The 17,489-nt window shown below is 50.3% G+C and overlaps 2 protein-coding genes across 10 annotated transcripts in view; both read right to left on the bottom strand.

Moving 5' to 3' along the window:
- Positions 1-3,450, bottom strand: part of GLMN (glomulin) — a 160,994-nt gene extending 157,544 nt beyond the window's left edge. For 3 of the 5 annotated variants that reach the window (XR_016469237.1, XR_016469238.1, XM_090146355.1), the window contains exon 1: positions 3,210-3,450. Coding sequence is in view for 3 of the 5 variants with exons in the window: in XM_090146355.1 (XP_090002481.1) it covers positions 3,210-3,326 (117 nt within the window). In the remaining 2 variants the exon portion in view is untranslated. The remainder of the gene's footprint in view (positions 1-3,209) is intronic. The other 2 variants (XM_090146354.1, XM_090146358.1) reach the window with 2 other exon arrangements.
- Positions 3,451-3,989: 539 nt separating this feature from the next.
- Positions 3,990-16,494, bottom strand: GFI1 (growth factor independent 1 transcriptional repressor). 5 transcript variants are annotated; one of them, XM_090146362.1, is made up of 8 exons: positions 16,381-16,494; positions 15,064-15,273; positions 14,741-14,947; positions 10,018-10,182; positions 9,767-9,936; positions 9,538-9,675; positions 7,925-8,090; positions 3,990-5,834 (listed from the first exon to the last, which is right to left on the bottom strand). In XM_090146362.1, the coding sequence occupies exons 2-8, from the start codon at positions 15,176-15,178 to the stop codon at positions 5,656-5,658; spliced, it is 1,140 nt and encodes a 379-aa protein (XP_090002488.1). In that variant the 5' UTR covers positions 15,179-15,273; positions 16,381-16,494; the 3' UTR covers positions 3,990-5,655. The 5 variants fall into 5 exon arrangements, with proteins under 5 accessions (XP_090002488.1, XP_031470585.1, XP_090002487.1 ...); XM_031614725.2 differs by having other exon boundaries at positions 9,767-10,182; XM_090146361.1 differs by lacking the exon at positions 16,381-16,494 and adding an exon at positions 15,589-15,715 and having other exon boundaries at positions 9,767-10,182.
- Between the last annotated feature and the right edge of the window lie 995 nt (positions 16,495-17,489).

Below are 17,489 nucleotides of genomic sequence, written 5' to 3'. Positions count from 1 at the left end.
GTTTCAGATCGAGGCATTCAGTATTCAGAGAACTACAGAGCTCATTCCACTTGCATAAAACCCTTTCCTCCCATAACTGCAACCGTCTTTTCCATCCCCTGCAAATGGCTGTGATGCAACCTTGGCTGGGGAAAGCGGGAAGGAAGCGAAGGAAGGAACATCTCCCCCCTCGCCTGGGATCAGGGAGATGAGGCCAACAGCCTCACTCCCTGACTGGCCACAGGAATCAGCCCATTGTCAAACCCCATCAGAAACAGCACCAGGAGCCCCCAAAGCCAGAGCCAGACTCAGCCTGAGAAGCAGGCAGCGAGAGAGGCTTCCCTGCTTCCTTTCACGAAGCTAGTGGCTCTCCTGAGCTCCGTGCACATCACTGTGCTGCAGAGAGGAAAAGGCAACAGAATTAAAACAGGGTAAAACAGAAGTAGATACATCACATCGAAATGCCTATCGCCTCAGAGGAGCTTAATTTCCCTTTAATGCTGGCTGTTACAATAACTGACTCAATGGAACCCACCGGCCATCCCAAGGGTGCGGGTGGAGCAAGCTGCCAGCCTGTCAGGTCTTCAGGCTGCTCACAGGCAGGGCAAGCCAGGGGCAAGGAGCGGAGCCTGGCACTGCTGCAGCAGCAAGCTGGGCCACAGCGGGCCTGGGAGCACCCCATCTGTTGGAGCATCCTGCACCTGGAGGCTGGGTGGCAGGCAAAGGGAGGAAAGTCAACCTTTAGTCAGACATCAGGTTTTCATTCTAGGTTTGTCTTAGTCTGCATTGTTTTCTTATGTCTCCCCTAAAAAATAAATAAATAAATAAATTGCAAATGAGAAGTAGAAGCACACAAACAAAAGTTTGTGTTTGTTCACTTTTTTTTTTTTTATTTCAAAGATTAATCACATTCTCCAGGTTAACATTAGGCAACATTATGCTAGCAAGGTGCAGCCAGCATTTTTTATAACACATGAAACTTTTTCTTCCAGATTTATGTCCTCCCTCTATTTGCAGTCCATACACTGTATATTACAGACTGACGTGATATTTAGGATATTCTCTGAGACTTGTTTCTTTTTTTCCTCCCTTTACCTTCCCTTTCCCCACCAACTACATAGACAATAGATATTGACATTCAACACATATTCAGATGTGTATACAGCTTCAGATGTACAAACACGTTTACAAACCTACTTCCTTTGCTTTAAATGCTTTGCAATGCGTTACACACATGTACAGGCCTTAAATCCATTTCAACTGCTTAATTAATCAGAACAGAAAGCATTGGAAAGTAATCACAATCCTAATGACGATTAAAAAAAAATACTGCCTTTGCCATCCTTAAGTCACCTCAGCTGCAAGTGAAAGTTTGCCCAGGAGGCAGGAGGTGGCTCTGCACTGCACTGAGGTGTAGATTTCAGCAGGGAAATTCTCCAGAACTTTAACTCCAAGCAGGCATCTCATAAGCAACATCCCCACTAGAGAAGCGCTTCATTGACTTGCATGCATATTTCAGTGCTTTTCTAAATCAGAATTCTCTCAAAGCACTACATGCTGAGCTATATTTCACTGTAAAGTTTAGAGTAAGACCAAATAAAGGCAAAATCCATTCCTGATGTGAACCAGGGTTATGCTGGGAAAGAATTTGACACAACAGACCTGGTTTTTTTTTCCCTCTCAAGGAAAGAAAATGCAGAAAACAGAGGAGTTCTTTATCAACACGTAACAGCAGCACAGCTTGCAAATACAGTTGCATGAGTCTCGCAATCTTTCACCCAGGGCTTATTCTAGAAACCTCTTCCTCCTCCCCCATCAACTGCAACCAAGGTTTTGCTTGAGGAAGGAGCAAGACCCAGAAGAGCTGGGCTCTGCCTTCTGTTGCAATATCCAATCTGAGTGTTACCTGCTCTTGGAAACAGACTATATAGAAAGCACAGATGATGTTTGCATATTTTAATTTTAAACATCTCTGCTCGCTATAAGGATGGAACCTAATAAGTTGATTTGTTTCTGCCTCATGAATTAATTCATACTGCTAACTGGTTTGGATAGAGCATTCTGATTCCAACTGATACACTTGTTTTGCGGGCAGGCAAAACAACTTTTGGAGGATTAGCAACAGATTCATTAGCTTGCCAAAAGTACATTTATAAAATCTATAAGGAATAGATGCTTACTTAAAAAAAAAAAAAAATTCACTCGTTCCACTCACGTCTTTGAAATCAATCAGATAAATTCACCTCATTTTTCAATGCCCTGAATCCTGATAGCTCGGCACATTTGATAGGTAATTCAATCATTGTTGGTGTGGATGAACACAAGCTCAAATTAGCTTCTGAAAGGCTTAGTCATCCTGCAGATAGCTCTGCCTTTCCACTTTTATGCAGGAACCGAGCTTCACCAACTGGTTAGCTAGAGGTGTTATTAAAAATTTACAGAAAGAAACAAAGGTGTACTCCAGTGTCTCCCCTTACCCTTTCTACTGTTACTCTGGCAGACAAAAGGTACGGAACCTGCTTCATGAATAATGAGTCATGTAATATGCATAATGTATTTTTAATGGCACGCAGTAATAACACCGAGAGAGATATTTCCAATCTTCAGACTTGCACTACGGCCTCTCAGTAGCCTGTTCTGATTCCCCGCAGATAGAGGTTTTTCCACCCCACTCATTTCAAGCAGCCAACTTCAAGCGGGCCGCTTCCCAGGCAGCTCCCGCCGCCCAGCAGCGCAGCGGCCCCGCGCGGGGCTGGGAGCAGCGCGACGCCCGCTCCCACACGCCGCCGCTCAGCTGGGCCTGCGGCTCGGCGGGTCCGGACACGCCAAAGGAAGACAGCCTTAGGCCACTGAAATACCCCCCGGATTCCTTCCTTCCCAGAAACTTCCCTTTCGGGAAGGACAACGTGGGCACGGCAGCCGCACGCTCAGCACGCGGCGCTGCCACCCCGACGGCCCAGCGCTCCCCTGTGCAAGGCTCCCACAGCGCGAGTTATCCCCTCTGCAGATGAGACGCTTTGCCGGGGCGGTCACCGCGGTATCGTATTTTAAAGTCAAGCGCTGGTAACGGAGGCCGCTCGGGCCCGCGGAGCAACGCTGCCCGCCGGCAGAGGCCGGGCAGGAATCCCGAGGACCGAGGCAGCGCCCCGTACCTCCGGCCGGCACCCGCGCACGGCAACGGCACTCCCGTGAGACAAGCGCGGCGCGCTCCGGGCTCAGCCCCGGCCTACCTGCGCCGGGCGGCGGGTCGCTCCGCGAAGCCTCCTGCGGGCAGGGCCGGGCCGGGCCCGGGGCAACGCCGGGCCTCTCCAAGCGCCCGCTTCGTTTCCTAAGCCGACTTTCTGCATTCGCGAACGCCACGAAGCGGGGCTTAAAGCGGGCTGACAACAGCTGGCGCTGCCCCGGAGCCCGCACCACGGCCCCGCGACGGCCGCTGCGGTTGCGGCGGGCAGCGCCGCGCCTCGGCCCTCAGGGCGGCGGGAAGTGGCGGGAGCGGCACGCAGCCCGGCGGGAGCCTTTCCTCCGCGCTGCCGTCTGCACAGCGCGCCCGCGGGGCTCCCGGCCGGACCCCGGCAACCGGCTGTGATCTGCCACACCTGGCTGCCGCCGAGCAGCTGCACGGCATTGCCACGCTCTGCCTTTCGAGCTGCTCCGCGTCCTCGTGTGACTGAAGGAAACGTTCCTCCTGTTAAAGAGGGAGAAAGCAACGCTAACCCTGCAGCCACTTATTAGCCTGTGCTCCTGTCCACCCCTAACAAGCTTTATCCAAAAAAAAGGCATAAGCAAAATCAGAAATAGAGTAAAGGTGACGTGCACGCCAACAGAGCTCTGCTGGTAAAAGGGCACGGGGACCCTCCATCTTCCTCCTGCTTCTCTTCTGCAAGAGCTGCAGTGCCAGGTGCAGCGAGCCCCGCTAATGGGGCAGGCAGACGAAAGGCAATTCCACGTCCATCCTGGCTTCTGACTCCAGTTCATGCTGGAGTTCTAACACGTCCCACACAGCAGCACTCGGTGGAGGTGAGACTTCATTCAGGCCACCAATAACAAGAATCATAGAACTATGACACCGTGTAAGTGATGCACCCGGTTGTCAGGTGTCCCTGAAAACTCCTGGCACAGACATTTTATCTCAGAAGATATCCAAGTTCCTCCTGCTCTGAGCAGGGTCTTCTGGCAATCTACATTTCAAATGTATACACTTAAAACGGCTGTTCTCCCGCTAAACTGTTTCATGGTGATATTCCATAGGAAACTCCAGCCTTCAAAATTGCTAAGTGATTAACTAAAATCAGTGGACCTGGATTCATAAGCAGGACACTGGTGTTCTTTAATCACCAGAGCTCTTCTACAAAATATGTTGTGCAAATTATATTGTTCCTTCAGTTCCTGTTTGAATGCCTGTTTGAATGCCGGTATCTCTGACCATCACTCGATGTGGTATATCTGTAACAGCTGACATTCACAAATAAGTTAAAGTCACACATTAAATCAAGATCACTTTGGATGATCTTCAATAGTTTATTAATTTAAAATATTGTTCCAATAAATACATACTAATAAACATTAAGACACTCCATAAAATCTAAATAGGACATTTACAAACCTGTTAACAAAGTATAAACAGCATTTTTTTTTTTTTAACTGAGGTACATGCAGGGTCATTTAAGGCAAATTCAGTGAATTACTCTTTTACACTGATTCCTGCCCACCTCAGGTGAGTCTCCCTTTAAAAACTTAAAAAAGAGAACAAAAACAAATATACAAAGGACAGAATTGGGTAGCTATTTTCCAGTTATTTATAACAAGACTGAGTGCAGAAGCCAACAGTTGTTCTGGATCAGAAGTCTTTGCTTTCCCTACGCCCCTGCTCTCAGTCAGGACCAGTCCTCAGGTGGGTTTCTAGTTATAAGGCGTAACTCTGTGCTTTGGCTTTTCCAGTTGTCTTTCATAAACTTCCTTTTCGTCAGTGGATGTAGCAAGACATAACTCCACAGGCCTCAAACACACACAGCCAGGCCCTGTTTAGCCACAGAGATAGCTTTGGGAGGTAAAACGGGTCTCCTCCTAAATGTCAATACAACTCTTAATTTACACCAGAATAAGTGAGAGCAGAAGCAGGCCCAAGCTGGTGCCTCAGCTTAAAAAATAGCCAGATGTCAAACTGCACACTTCAATCCAGATCCTCTAGGATTTCCTGACAGGAAACCAAGAGCGAATCCTTTCAGCACTGAAACTCAACCAAGGCAAGCACAGGGTGCCATTTACTGATTACTCTCTGTGAGTACCATGAAAACACGGTTATACCCACATATCCGTGCATAGTAATTCAAGCTATTGAAAACGTTAGGATTTTTATCTTGGCCATGGGAGAAATACTTTCCAGCTTACAGGTATTTGGTAGCTTATCCATCTTCAGAGTAACAGGCTTTGTATCTAAAAGGCTTATTTTCCAGTGTTATTTCAGAAACAGAGGACAAGAGATAGAAACCCCAACCTTTTATTTCCATTCTCATAGGTTGAGCTGCCAATGCGTGGCCCTGTCCTCTTCTTTCCTCTCCAAGCTCCTGGTCAGAAAGGTAATGCCAGAGTCTGTTATACAGACAGCGCTCAGGTCCAGCGGGGAAGCCAAGGGAGTCTGTTCTCCTAGTGTTGTAGGTGCTTTCTGCGTTGCAGGACTCATTTGAGGCCATGCTGCGTCTCCCGGTGTCTCCGTAAATCCACCTTTCTTTGGAAGCCTTTGCCACACAGATCACAGCCAAAGGGCTTGAATCCTGTGTGTTTGCGACTGTGAGTAATGAGGTTAGAGCTTTGACTAAAGGCTTTTCCACACACCTGACACTTGTGAGGTTTCTCACCTGCAAGCAAAAGGTGTTAAAGAAGGTGTGAAAGGGGTAACATGCTGCACGCTCAGGGTCAGAGCAGATAGGAAATGCATTCTGAGCCTCAGAGCTCACTGAAGTGATTCCTACATGATTACAAAAAAAGCCATTCTTACTAAAATCATGCAGTTGGCTTCCTTGAGTAATCAGCTGTGCCTGCACCATGGCTTAGCAGGCACGGATCTGGCTGTACTTGCATTGCCCCAGTACAGTCCTGGGAGCAGCTTGAAGCAAATAGTGCTCTGAGGACATCACAGCTTGTGAACACATTGGTATTTGGCTGCACAGCCTCTGTGTGATTTAATTTATTTTATTTTTTAATCTAGAAACATCGGGAATTCCTGGAAAGACCCCAGCTTGTGATGACTGTCTGACATCAATTATGGCACCAACTTAGGTGCAAGTGGAATAGATTGATGGATGTTGCTAAGCCAAAACCAGTGAGCTGCGGCCTGCCTGCAAAGGAGGATGAGGCCCTTGAGTGAACTTGAAGGGCAGGATTCACACAGTTATCTGCTCTTCTCTCTAGTCCTCACTCTGAAATGCAAGCAGTCCCTCCAAGCGAGTCCTGAAGTTCTTCTCCTGGCAAATAATGGAAATGGCAATAAATCCAGCCTCTGAACTTCTCTTACAGAGAGGTCAGTGGCACAACTACTAGTCTCCATAGGAGCAGGATCTCAGTGCATTTCCATGCTGTTTACTATCAAATAACGGCAAAAAGGGAACCCCAACCACAAAACTAAGCCTGATTTTCAGAATGGCTTTGCACCTGTGAAGCCTGCTAACTTCAGCTGGAGCAACAAGCACTCTTTGTACTTTTGAAAATCAGATTCTTAGAAAAGTAAAATCTATGTGAACTGAGCCTCCTGCACATTTTGCAAGCGGATGCTGCATATGAAATTTTCCCTAACTCAGTTAAGGTTCTGGTTCTATATTATCAATTAACTGCCCAGAGACAGTTTGTGACCTCAGAGTAATAATCCAAAGAACATTTTGGCCCATTCAGAATTTGGTTGAAATCTCATTTGAAAAAGTTACTATGGAAATACGTTTCACTTCCTAAATACTTCATTTTCATTCAGCAGTAATCTTGTGGAGAATCTTTCCAGGTACTATTGTTCACTGCTTATGATCTAGAAAAATCACAACCAAGTAGCACTACATATGATGTCATCTTTCTACATATTTACCACTTCAATATTTCACTCTTGATATCTGCTAATATTCCACTCTCAGGAACCAGGATTTTGGTCATCCAAACCTTGGGCTAGGCCACTACAACTAATATTTTGTGTCTACAAATGTTTCCGTGTCTCACACATCATTCATCTCCCTCTACCTTAAACGAATATGGCGAAGGTATGTAAAGTAAAATTTACTTTTACAGATCTCTGATAAACCTGCCTTCTCACTGAGCAGTATTTTTAAAACAATTTCCTTTTGTGATTCACCTGCTCTTTATTAGTTTCCATGTTTATTACTAACAGTGAAACTTGAGAACTCTGCACCTCTCTTTCCATTCTGTATCAGGCTGCAGCCCTTTCTCAGAAAGTCCGGGTGGAAGTGCAGACAATCAATCTCTGAACAAATATTTAGAGACTAAGATTTGGACCCTGGGACCGCCAGTTTACTGTTTGACCTAGAGGAGGAGTCTCCTCTTGTTCCTACAGTAAATTGGTATATCCTGTATAAAGAGATGCTGCAGTCAAATTCACCTATCATTTTCCAGGGACCTCAGCTGTAAATCAAGGCCACAAGAATATAATACTCTACAAATCATCTTACACAAAAGCTGTTTAAATAAACATCGGTAGATCCTATTAAGGAAACACTGATTGGATTGCGAGGATTTGGGTTATTTTGCAGCTGCTGTTCATGAAACCACATTCAAATCACCCTCATTTGCACAAGTAGAGCTCAGATAGCGTGAACCACAGCAGGGCCATGAGAAGCACGGGGACGTACATATGCTGTTCCAGCTGAAGAGGAACAGGCTGCTGCAGAGGGACCACTTCAGAGACCTGCCCCTATAGTTGAGGCTGAACACCAGCAGCTGCAAGGCATACCTGTATGAATGAAGGTGTGTTTCTTCATATCAGATTTCTGGTGGAACCGCTTCCCACAGTACTGACAGGGATAGGGCCGGGTGTCCGAGTGGATAAGCAGGTGGGTGGACAGAGTGGAAGATCTCTTAAAACTCTTTCCACAGATCTTACAATCGAAGCTGCGTTCCTGCAGAAAGAGGAGCCCAAACACACCCACATTACGCTATGCCAGAGAACCCACAGCAACTATCTGGCCAGCAGTACATCAGTGTTGCCCCCTCCGCCTTATAAAGCACTTCTGCATCTCCAGAAAGCTGGCCTGAGGAGATGCTAAAAGCATGACAGTGTTGCATAATGAAAAAGATAACGAACCCTTTCCCACTGCCTGCACATTTCAACATGGACCCATGATCATTCCGCTGGGAAGAGCAGCAGCTGCAGCACTGTTCAAAGTGCACTCTACACAGGAAAGTGGGTGCTGAGGTCTGTGTGGCTCTCTGGGGAAATCTCTGTGGCAGGTTGATTTGGAAGCCTAACGACTAACTGCAAATTTCTACCTTCACTATAATTAAGTGAAAGGTACCTAGAGCACCTGGAGAAAAGAGCTTTTTGGCTTATTGCTTCGACAAATCTAACTAAACACATTAAGACTGCCATGCCTCCTTTCCCTGACACAAACCTCCCCATCACTTTCTTCCACCACAGATCATCTTTTTATTTAACTCCCATTACAACTTCCTCCTCCTGCTATGCTTAATATAGGCACCTTATTTGGCTTTTTTATGCACACTCCCAGAAATTTTCTCCCCTCCTTGGATTTAATTTGCAGTACTGCTCTTTTCAACATTATTTAATGAGTGATATTTCTCTTCATTGTGCACTCTGCTGATGCACGCTCATGCAACTGTAAATAAGACAGCAAACAAACACTGCTGTAATTCTATCCTCCCAAACCCAATCTGAGGAAGGAAGATTTGCCAGGTTAAGTGGGTGGGTGAAGAGGAAGTATGGAACAATATCAGCAGATGGAAAATGTTACAAATACTCCTACCAAAATTAACTACCATATTCTTTTGGTGTGTGACTCAGAGGGTGTCGAGACAGATGAAGTCCGTGCTGTATACCTGACTGGTCTTTCAGATGTTCTCTGCATGGACACAATGACTACCAACAAGGGAAGATTCACTTGGTGGAGAGGGAGGAGAAAAAATGAAGAGAGCTGTGTCTGAAGAAAGCACAGTGACTTGCTTTAGCCGTTAACAAATCCACACCCTCCTCACAGTTTCCAGCTCAGAGAACTAAAATTTATTATTTATTATCTGTTACTTCTGGAGTGCCAAAAGAGCCCATTGCTTAATACAGACACACACAAGGTCAGGGGAATGGAAACAAAGTCAGTATTCTGTGATTTGTCAACTTGTTCCTATTCTTCATTGCTTGCTAGCTGCCCACCCTTTACTCTGCCTACCACCATACTCTTCACCCACAACCGCACCCTGCAGCCCTACTATGCTTTCTTCCTCTCAGTTCAGACACCCACCTACTGCTCTGTGGTTGTCCTCCCAGTGCCTGCTGAAGCAAGCAGCTGGCCCTGGCCCTCCCACCTTCATCCTGGCAGTCTGCCCTGCTCTCACCTGTGAGTGCACGGCCTTGTGCTGCTCCAGGCTGACTGCGTGGCCGAAGGTCTTGCCACACATGTCACAGGCAAAAGGCCTTGTGCCACTGTGTGAACGGCGCACATGTACCTCGAGGCCATGTGGTGTGGAGAAGACCTGAAAAGGGAGAGAGTGGGCAGGGTCAGGTTAGCCAAGGAAAAGGGGCTGGGGAACAGTCATAACCAGCGTGGGAGAAAGGGGTCTCTACCTTGCTGCACTTGACACACTTGTAAGAGCCAGCACTAATGAGCAAAGGGCGGCACAAGAGGTCCGACTCCACTTTGAGGCCACCAGGTCCCTTCTCCTGCTGCAGCCCAGTCTGCGTCTCAGTATAGAGTCCAGGTGCTGCTGCTGGAGGCCGCTCAAACAGCCCTGGGCCTGGGGAGCCAAAATCACCATAAAGTCCAAGGGAAGAGCTACACTCTGCACCATAGAGGGTGGGCTCAGAGCCCCGCTCACAGAAGAGCCTCAAGGCTGAAGTTCGCTCCAGTGTTGGGCAGGGCCGGTAGCTTTGCACGAGGTGCCTCAGCTCAGAGCCTCCCAGGCTGCTCCATGTGTATGGTTTGAAGGGCACCGAGAAGGGAGGTGCTTCGTCCAGGGATGGACACACAGATCGCTCTGAGGCTGTGGAAACACAAGGCCATGGGAATTAGTGTACTTTTACAGTCCAGCCACCATCATGAGGCAGAATTGGCCCAGTACCCAGGTTTGTGCCAGAGCCTAAACTGCTTTTTATACATCTTATTATTCAGTAGGACCGGTGCATCCACTGCTAACTCCTCACCTGCTACCCCAGTCAAATAATTCAAAGCAACCACCTCCATCTTTGGGTGCCCAGGTGCATACATACTGATCTGACTGTTGAGATACTAAACAACTCTGCCTGCAACTTCCTTTGGTTTTATCTGTTGCTCCTCAGAAAAGTATACTTACTATATCCCAAGCTGAGCATCAGAGCTGACAGTCCAAATATTTAAGTTTACTGCAGGTCACACTCACCCAGAAATGACATTATGGAGGTGCCAGAAGAAGCAAACGTGCTGAGATGTACACCTGCACAACAGAACTAAAAACTGCTTGTTGCACAATGCAATGCCCAAATCCAGCCTCTCAACTTCATGCCATAACTGGCTGTTACTGGCAAAAGAATCATCGAAATAGAAAACAGCTTCTTGAATTTCAGCACTTGAATTTCATGCCTCACTTTTTCAGGGGAAAAAAAAATAAAATTGTCTGAAATAAAATCATAGTTCTTTCAGATTTCTCTGTATAAAGACGCTGAGTCCACTGAAAATACTGAGTTCATAAATGCATTATGAAAATCATTGGGATAGACTGCATTAAAAATTGAAGGACAAAGAGATTTTCCTATCAGCCATAATCAAAGCTATCTTCCACCAAGACAAGCTCAGGTGACTTCAGCTGTCTGTAACAGCCTCACCTTTGGCAACAGCATCTGACCAAGGGGGTAGGCATAAGATCTACCCCACTTGCTTTAGCAGAGACTGATGTAATGGCAGGAAAACAGCCTCAGAGATCAGTGTACGAAGGCACGAACGCTCAGGTTAAAACACAGTTATGCAGGGAATGTGAGGTATCAGATCCCAACCGTGGCTGCCCCAGAGGTGGTGATTTATGTCCGAGGTGTGCTACTTTCACTCTTCCTCACAAAAGGTGGCAGAGCTGGGAGAATCAAATGTCTCCACTGGGCAAATACAGTAGTGAACTAAAAAAAAGCATTAATAAATTAACTGTTGAAACGCTGATGCCTTCACAGAAATATTGGCACCACCTACCACTTTATTTAGTGGAATAGCTTCCTTTACCCAAAAACCTGCACTCTCACAATTGTTTGATTTTTCTCATTCCTACCAGCTTCACAGATTCCACAGCTTTATCAGCCTTCAGCAAAAGAAGACAACCAGGAGTGGGACAGGGAAGAGAGGCAGGAAGCATTAGGCTACCCATTCAGGTAGACAAATGACCACTGAGGATTACAGAGAAGACTGAAAATACATCAGAAATTGAGTTTTTAATTCTTATTTCTTTTATGTAGCTTCATATGTTAACAGACTCAGGTTTTTCCATTAAAGTACTAGTATTTCAGTTGGGAATATAAGTATATGTATCAACTGGGACAGAGAGATGAAATCAAATTAGCTGACATGGTGCTAAGCATGATTTTTCCTGTTCTGCACTGACTGCAAAGTTGTGGTCAGCATCACATCATCTATCTTGTGTCTTTGCAACCAGTTTCAGTGTTGTCATGTCTCACGATTTTATCGCAAGATTCAAAACTATCTTAAAGCCCCAGCTCTTGAAACTGCATGATTTCATCGCACAGCTTTCCTTTTGTTTTCTAGCTCTTGTAACTACTTTTTTCCCCTTAAAATCAACAACTAGCCCAGACCGTAAAGAAAAATATGAGAAAGTAAACTCTAAATATTTCAACACTAGAATTGAATATCCATAAGGTATTTCTTACAGTTTTGATTTCTAAGCCAGTCCATTGAGAGATGGGGGACAAAAGACTGACCTAATTTTTGAGTCCTTGGAATTGGCAACACTGGACACAGTAAACACTGCACCACGTATCAGTTTGCATGCAGCGTTCCTTCCATCACCTCACATGGTTTAAAGACCTTGCAGGCACAGGTGCAGGGGAGCCACTCATGCCACACTTCCCAAGGGCAAGCTCAAGGCATCCAAGCCCCACATCCAGCATCAAACCTTGTGTGTCACACTACACAGCAAAAGACACAGCTATCTCTGCCTCTCCTCTGCTCCACAGCATCCAGCCCTCCAGAGGGTGAATGGTAGAGAAAGACAGACTCTTCCTCCTCTCCATTCCTAGCAGTTCCATGCAGCCCCTGGGAGAAGAAACATCAGCACTCTTTATTGGCTGATAAGACAAAGTCTACCTGAGATGGCTGGGAATTGATTCAAGTGTCCTCTTCTGTAGAACAAAAATCACCATGATCCCTGTTACATCCAATAAAAGTCCCTCCGAGACTATAGCACCAAGAGGTTCATCAAACAATAGCAGTGTACTGCTGCACAGAGTTATCAGGCACCTTCTGTATATGAAAACACATGTGATTACAGGCCTACGTAGAAAGTGAGGTTAAATAACACAGTGATCTGAACTAATGCAGTTGATGTATGTAAAATGCTAACCCTATAAAGGTACTGCATTGTGTCTGTGCCAGCCCTGCTGCACTGGCAGCACCGCATTCAAAGACAGATCTGAAGACTGTCTTTCGCTGCACAACAAAGCATCCATTTTCACTCCTGGGGATGAGGAGGCGACAGTACTACTCACTGCACCTGCCCTACGCATGATTTACAAACATCATTTCTCAGCTGAATTGCCTGTAGAAGCACAGAAACACACAGACAAACACAATCTCAAAAATCCAGCATCTCACCAGCACATCTCGCAGAAGTGACCTAGGTACAAATTCCAGTTTCACGCTGAATCTGACAAAGCAGCTGGACGGCAGGGATTTGGGAAAGTTGTGAAAGGAAGCCCACCTATTTAACCCTCCTGCTGGTGTCTTGATCTTTGACAGCACCTCTCTCAACGCACCGAGGTTAGTTTAATGAAGCTTTTTCATGCCAGGACAGGGAGTCCCGAACCTTCAATTATCCCATGTGAACAGAACCAAACAGTTCCAGGACTGTGCCCCTCCTCTGACAAATCTTGATCTGGGGATGCTACTGTCATTTTGCAGATACCTTTTCCAGGTAACCAGATGGTCGGCAGGGAGCTACAATTCCTACAAGGGAAGAAATGAGTGGGGAGGAGGCAAAGGCAGAGCAGCCCTGGTAAACAGCTGCTCATTTTATATCTGCCTTTTAGATATCTTGTGAAAACGGTATTATTTGGGGAATGAGGACAACAATTTGTAAGAATAAAAATTCTACATCGCTATGCTTTGAGGAGAAATACTAGCAAAAGAGAGACTGCCCTATTCCTGCCTTAGGTCATTTGCACAGACCAAAACTGGTCTGTAGCTGTAACAACACTCATCAGCTTCTTTCAGGGAATGTTCAAATGAAGCTTTTTTAAGGGACTGGTGAGCTTTAGAAATGCAAGTCCCCATCATTACAATCAGCGGTTGATATGCAAGGACATTATAAAATGAAGTTGGAAAATCAGTGGGGAAATAAGACCAAGTATTCGTTTGCAGGCGTCTGCTGTCATTTTGAGAAGCTGAGATAATTTTTCCTTTGCTAAGACAGAAATCGTTTTTTTTGTCAGCTGTCACTTTTTAACCCAGGCAATAAAAAGTAGGTTTTGTATATACATATTTTTGTTATAAAACGACAACGTGGTATTTTTAAATGAGATAAGTATTCGTGCCAGGCTGGGGACAGCATCTCCCTGCTCCAACCACATCAAAGGCAGGACAAGGGAGCTAGAGACAGGCACTGTAGCCATAAATGTGAGTTTCCTGGATCTGGGGTGTTTAAATCTGACTGTCATTATTTCATCTGGTTGTTTTATGAATGTAGTTTTGGAAAAAAAAGAAAGGAAAAGAAAGGAAAAGAAAGGAAAAGAAAGGAAAAGAAAGGAAAAGAAAGGAAAAGAAAGGAAAAGAAAGGAAAAGAAAGGAAAAGAAAGGAAAAGAAAGGAAAAGAAAGGAAAAGAAAGGAAAAGAAAGGAAAAGAAAGGAAAAGAAAGGAAAAGAAAGGAAAAGAAAGGAAGAAAGAAAAAAAAAAGAGGGAGAGATCCTCTTCTTTTTATAGACAAGAAATAACCTCAAAGGGAGTTCGGGAAAACATCGAGCAGGCAGTCCAAAACACAGTCTCTCTGCTGTTCACTACATGTAAAAAGATAGCCAAGTAGATACTTTTACTGTCTTAAAATACGTTTATCCACTAAGGCCAGGTACCAGGACCCTGTAAGAAAACGCCGAGACCTTTAAAACATAACCGGCTACCTTCGGCAATTAATCAAAAAGAAACGACAATAAAAACACAACTCCCATACCGCCTGACCGTAACATGCGGCTCCCTTAGCCGGGGGAGCCCGGCTGGAAAAGCAACCCGAGAGAGACAACACGAAAACGAGTGGGTAAAGGCAAATCTGTCCTTCCACTCGTTTTAGACGGCGGCCGGAGGACGCGGACACGGGAGCGCTGCCAGAGCCCGCCGGGCACTGCTGCCCCGCTCCTACCTGGCGAGACGGAGGGCGAAGGCGGTCTCCAGAAATCTCCGAACTCGGACACCCTGTCGCAGATGCTGCCTTCGCAGCTGGGCGCCGACTCGGAGGTGCCATCGGCAGCCTCGGTGAGGTGGGACTCCGGGGAGAAGCGCCCCTGCGACGGCTCCGGGTCGGGCAGGACGGTGCGGCACAGCCCCGCGCCCTCGGGGATCTTGCTGTCTGCGGGGAGCAGGAGGCGAGAGGAGCTCAGCGGGGCCCGGCCGGCCACCCCCTCCCCGCCTGCCCCGCGCCCGCCGCTGGGCTCCGGGGCCGCCCCTCTAAGGGCGAGCTCCTACCTGCGCAGATCTGGGCCAGCACCGTCTCCAGCCGCAGGCTGTAGTCCTCGTCGGCGGAGCGGGGCTGGTGGTAGCTGTGCGCCTTCTTGCTCTTCACCAGGAAGGACCTCGGCATGGTGGGGTACTGCCTCGGCCGCCCTCCGTCTCCGAGCGCCGGGCGCGGCGAGCCTCACCTCCGAGTCTCCCGCGGGGCGGCGGCGGGGAGGCGACCTGCGGGGAGGCGCCGAACCGCCGCTGAGGGCCGGGGCCGCGGGCCGGGAGGGGCCGCTCGTTGGGGGCGGCGCGCAGGTGGCTGCGCCCCCACCCCCCGCCCAGACCCGGGACGCCCGGAGCGCGGTTTCTCGGCTCCCGCCGCTCCCGGGGCCGCCGGGTCGGGGAAGCCGGTCGGGGAAGGCGGCCCCGACGGCGGAGCGGGCAACGGCTGCGGCCGCGCACCGCGCGGAGATCGCGGGGGGCGGCACGGCGGGCACGAGGGGAATCGCTGCGGGGCGACGGCGTTAGCCTGACGGCGGGCAGGAGCCGTACCGTCGGAGGGACCGATTCACTCTGCTGCCACGACAGCGCGAAAACGAACACAACGGAACCTCTCAGCGCGCCGCAGCTGTTGGTGCGGCAGCGTGCAGCTGCGGGCACCGAAAGCCGGGGCGGGGAGAGGGCGAGGTGGGAAAACCTCCCGCGGGCGCCACGACGAGCGAGCGGGGCGAGGCCGCTCCCGGGCGGCAGCGGAGGGCCGAGCCCGGCCTCGGCCGCCCTCGCTGCACCTGTCACCGCCAGAAGCCCGTTAGATCGCGGCCGTTCGCTTCTTTTCGGGAACCCCGGGGGCTGCCGTCACCGCTCCCTCGAGCCGCCCCGGGTTCGCCCAAGAGGAGCGGAGCGGAGCAGCCCGGCCCGAACTCAGCGCCCACCCCCGCGGGGCCGCCCCGCGCCGCCGCCAGGCACCGCCCCCCGGGCACCGCTCGGAGTGCCACCGCCCAGGCCGGCCCGCGCCTCAGCCTCGAGCGGGGGGCGAGGGACGGCGGAGGCCTCTGGGGGCTCCGTCTGGACGCGGCGCTTTTCCCTCCAAAAGCCGTCGGGCGCCGCCGGCCGCCCCCGCCCCGCCCCGCCCCGCCGCCCGAGGCCGGAGCCTGCCGGGCGGGAGCCGGGCCCCGAGAGAAGGCGGCGGCCCCGGCCCACCCGGCCGCAGCGCGGACCGCCGCTCCGGCGCCGCACCTGCCCCCGCCTCCGCCCCGCCAACGGCCGGCGTGTGGGGGCGCGAGGCCGCGGCCCGAGGAGAGGCGCTGCCCCCGCGGCGGGCGGAGCGGCGCGCTGCTCGCTTACCCATGCGGAGGACGAGGGGCGCCGGGCGGCAGCCGGGGCTGCAGCCCGCTGGTTGGGTGGCAGTAAATTTAGCCTCCCTTTGAGGAGCGGTGCTGCTTCGCTTGTTTTTGGCGGTTTTTTCTTTTCTTTTTTTTTTTTTCTGTCTGCGCTCCTTCAGAGCTCGGCCCCCTAAACCACAAATTCCACTTCCTGAGCGTTAGGAGCTTCTGCATCGAAGAAAAAAAAAAAAAGAAAAAAAAAGGCGAAGCCCCGCAGCTGAGCCCCGCTGCCCTCCTCTACCCCGCGTGTCCGCGCAGAATCCCGCTGCGGTGCCGCCGAGGTGCCGCCCGGCATCGGGCGCCTCGTCGCTCCGGGCCGCGCCGCGCAGCTCGCACGCGTCTATCCGCGCTATTATTGGGTCCCGTCCGACTTCCGCGCCGCTCGCAGGTTCCCCACGCGGCTCGCTGGCGGGGCGGCCGGCCGCTCCCTCCCCTCAGCCCGGCGGCGGGAAGGCGCCCCGCGCCGCGTGATGGGCCCGGGCCGCCGAGACGTCCCCTAGAGCAGAAATAGCTTGTTGTGGAAAACTCTTTCGGGATAAATACGCCCAACGGCGCTGAAAATACCTAAAGCCCCAAGCCTGGAGGTTTGCTCATTTCCCCTCGGCTTTAGGTAATGGTTAAATATGGAAGGGGTAGGCGAGATCCCCCCCGCCGCCCCGCCCGGAGCTCCGCCGTCTCCTGACAGCGTTCGGAAGGCGACGGAAAACGCGGATGGAGCCGGGCGGGCGGCCGGGCGGCGGCTCCCGAGCGGCCGCGGGCGTCGGGGCTCCCGGCTACGGCCGCCGTTGGCCCGAGGCCGTTCCGGGCTCCGCCCGGGCCGCGCCGCTGCCCCGCGAGAGCGAAGCGGGCCGTAACACCGTCCCGCTCCGAAACCGGGCCGAGCGCGGGGGCACGGCGCGGTGCCGGGAGCGGGCCGCGGCGGGGCGGGCGCTCCCCGAGGGGTCGGCAGGGAGGCCGGGCATCGGGGTCCGGTGGGGCAGCGCCCGCGCTGCGCGCGCTGAGGGCCACGGAAAACGTAACGGGGAATTACCGTCAGCGCTCACGGTTCTGGCCGGGCTGCGGGACGGCACC

Source organism: Phasianus colchicus, chromosome 9 (assembly GCF_987193195.1).
Source record: "Phasianus colchicus chromosome 9, bPhaCol1.hap1.1, whole genome shotgun sequence".
NCBI classification, from domain to species: domain Eukaryota; kingdom Metazoa; phylum Chordata; class Aves; order Galliformes; family Phasianidae; genus Phasianus; species Phasianus colchicus.
Note: the sequence above shows the minus strand (reverse complement) of the source record. Positions and strands in the feature narration are given on the sequence as shown.

Bases quoted from the DNA above. Each gene is read 5' to 3' on its own strand.
- GFI1 (XM_031614725.2), bottom strand. From the start codon at position 15,178: ATGCCGAGGTCCTTCCTGGTGAAGAGCAAGAAGGCGCACAGCTACCAC. The intron at 14,948-15,063 runs GTAGGAGCTCGC...TGCTCCCCGCAG, and splicing joins GCTGGCCCAGATCTGCGCAG to ACAGCAAGATCCCCGAGGGC. The intron at 10,183-14,740 runs GTAGGAGCGGGG...GTGTTTCCACAG, and splicing joins TTCGCCCTCCGTCTCGCCAG to CCTCAGAGCGATCTGTGTGT.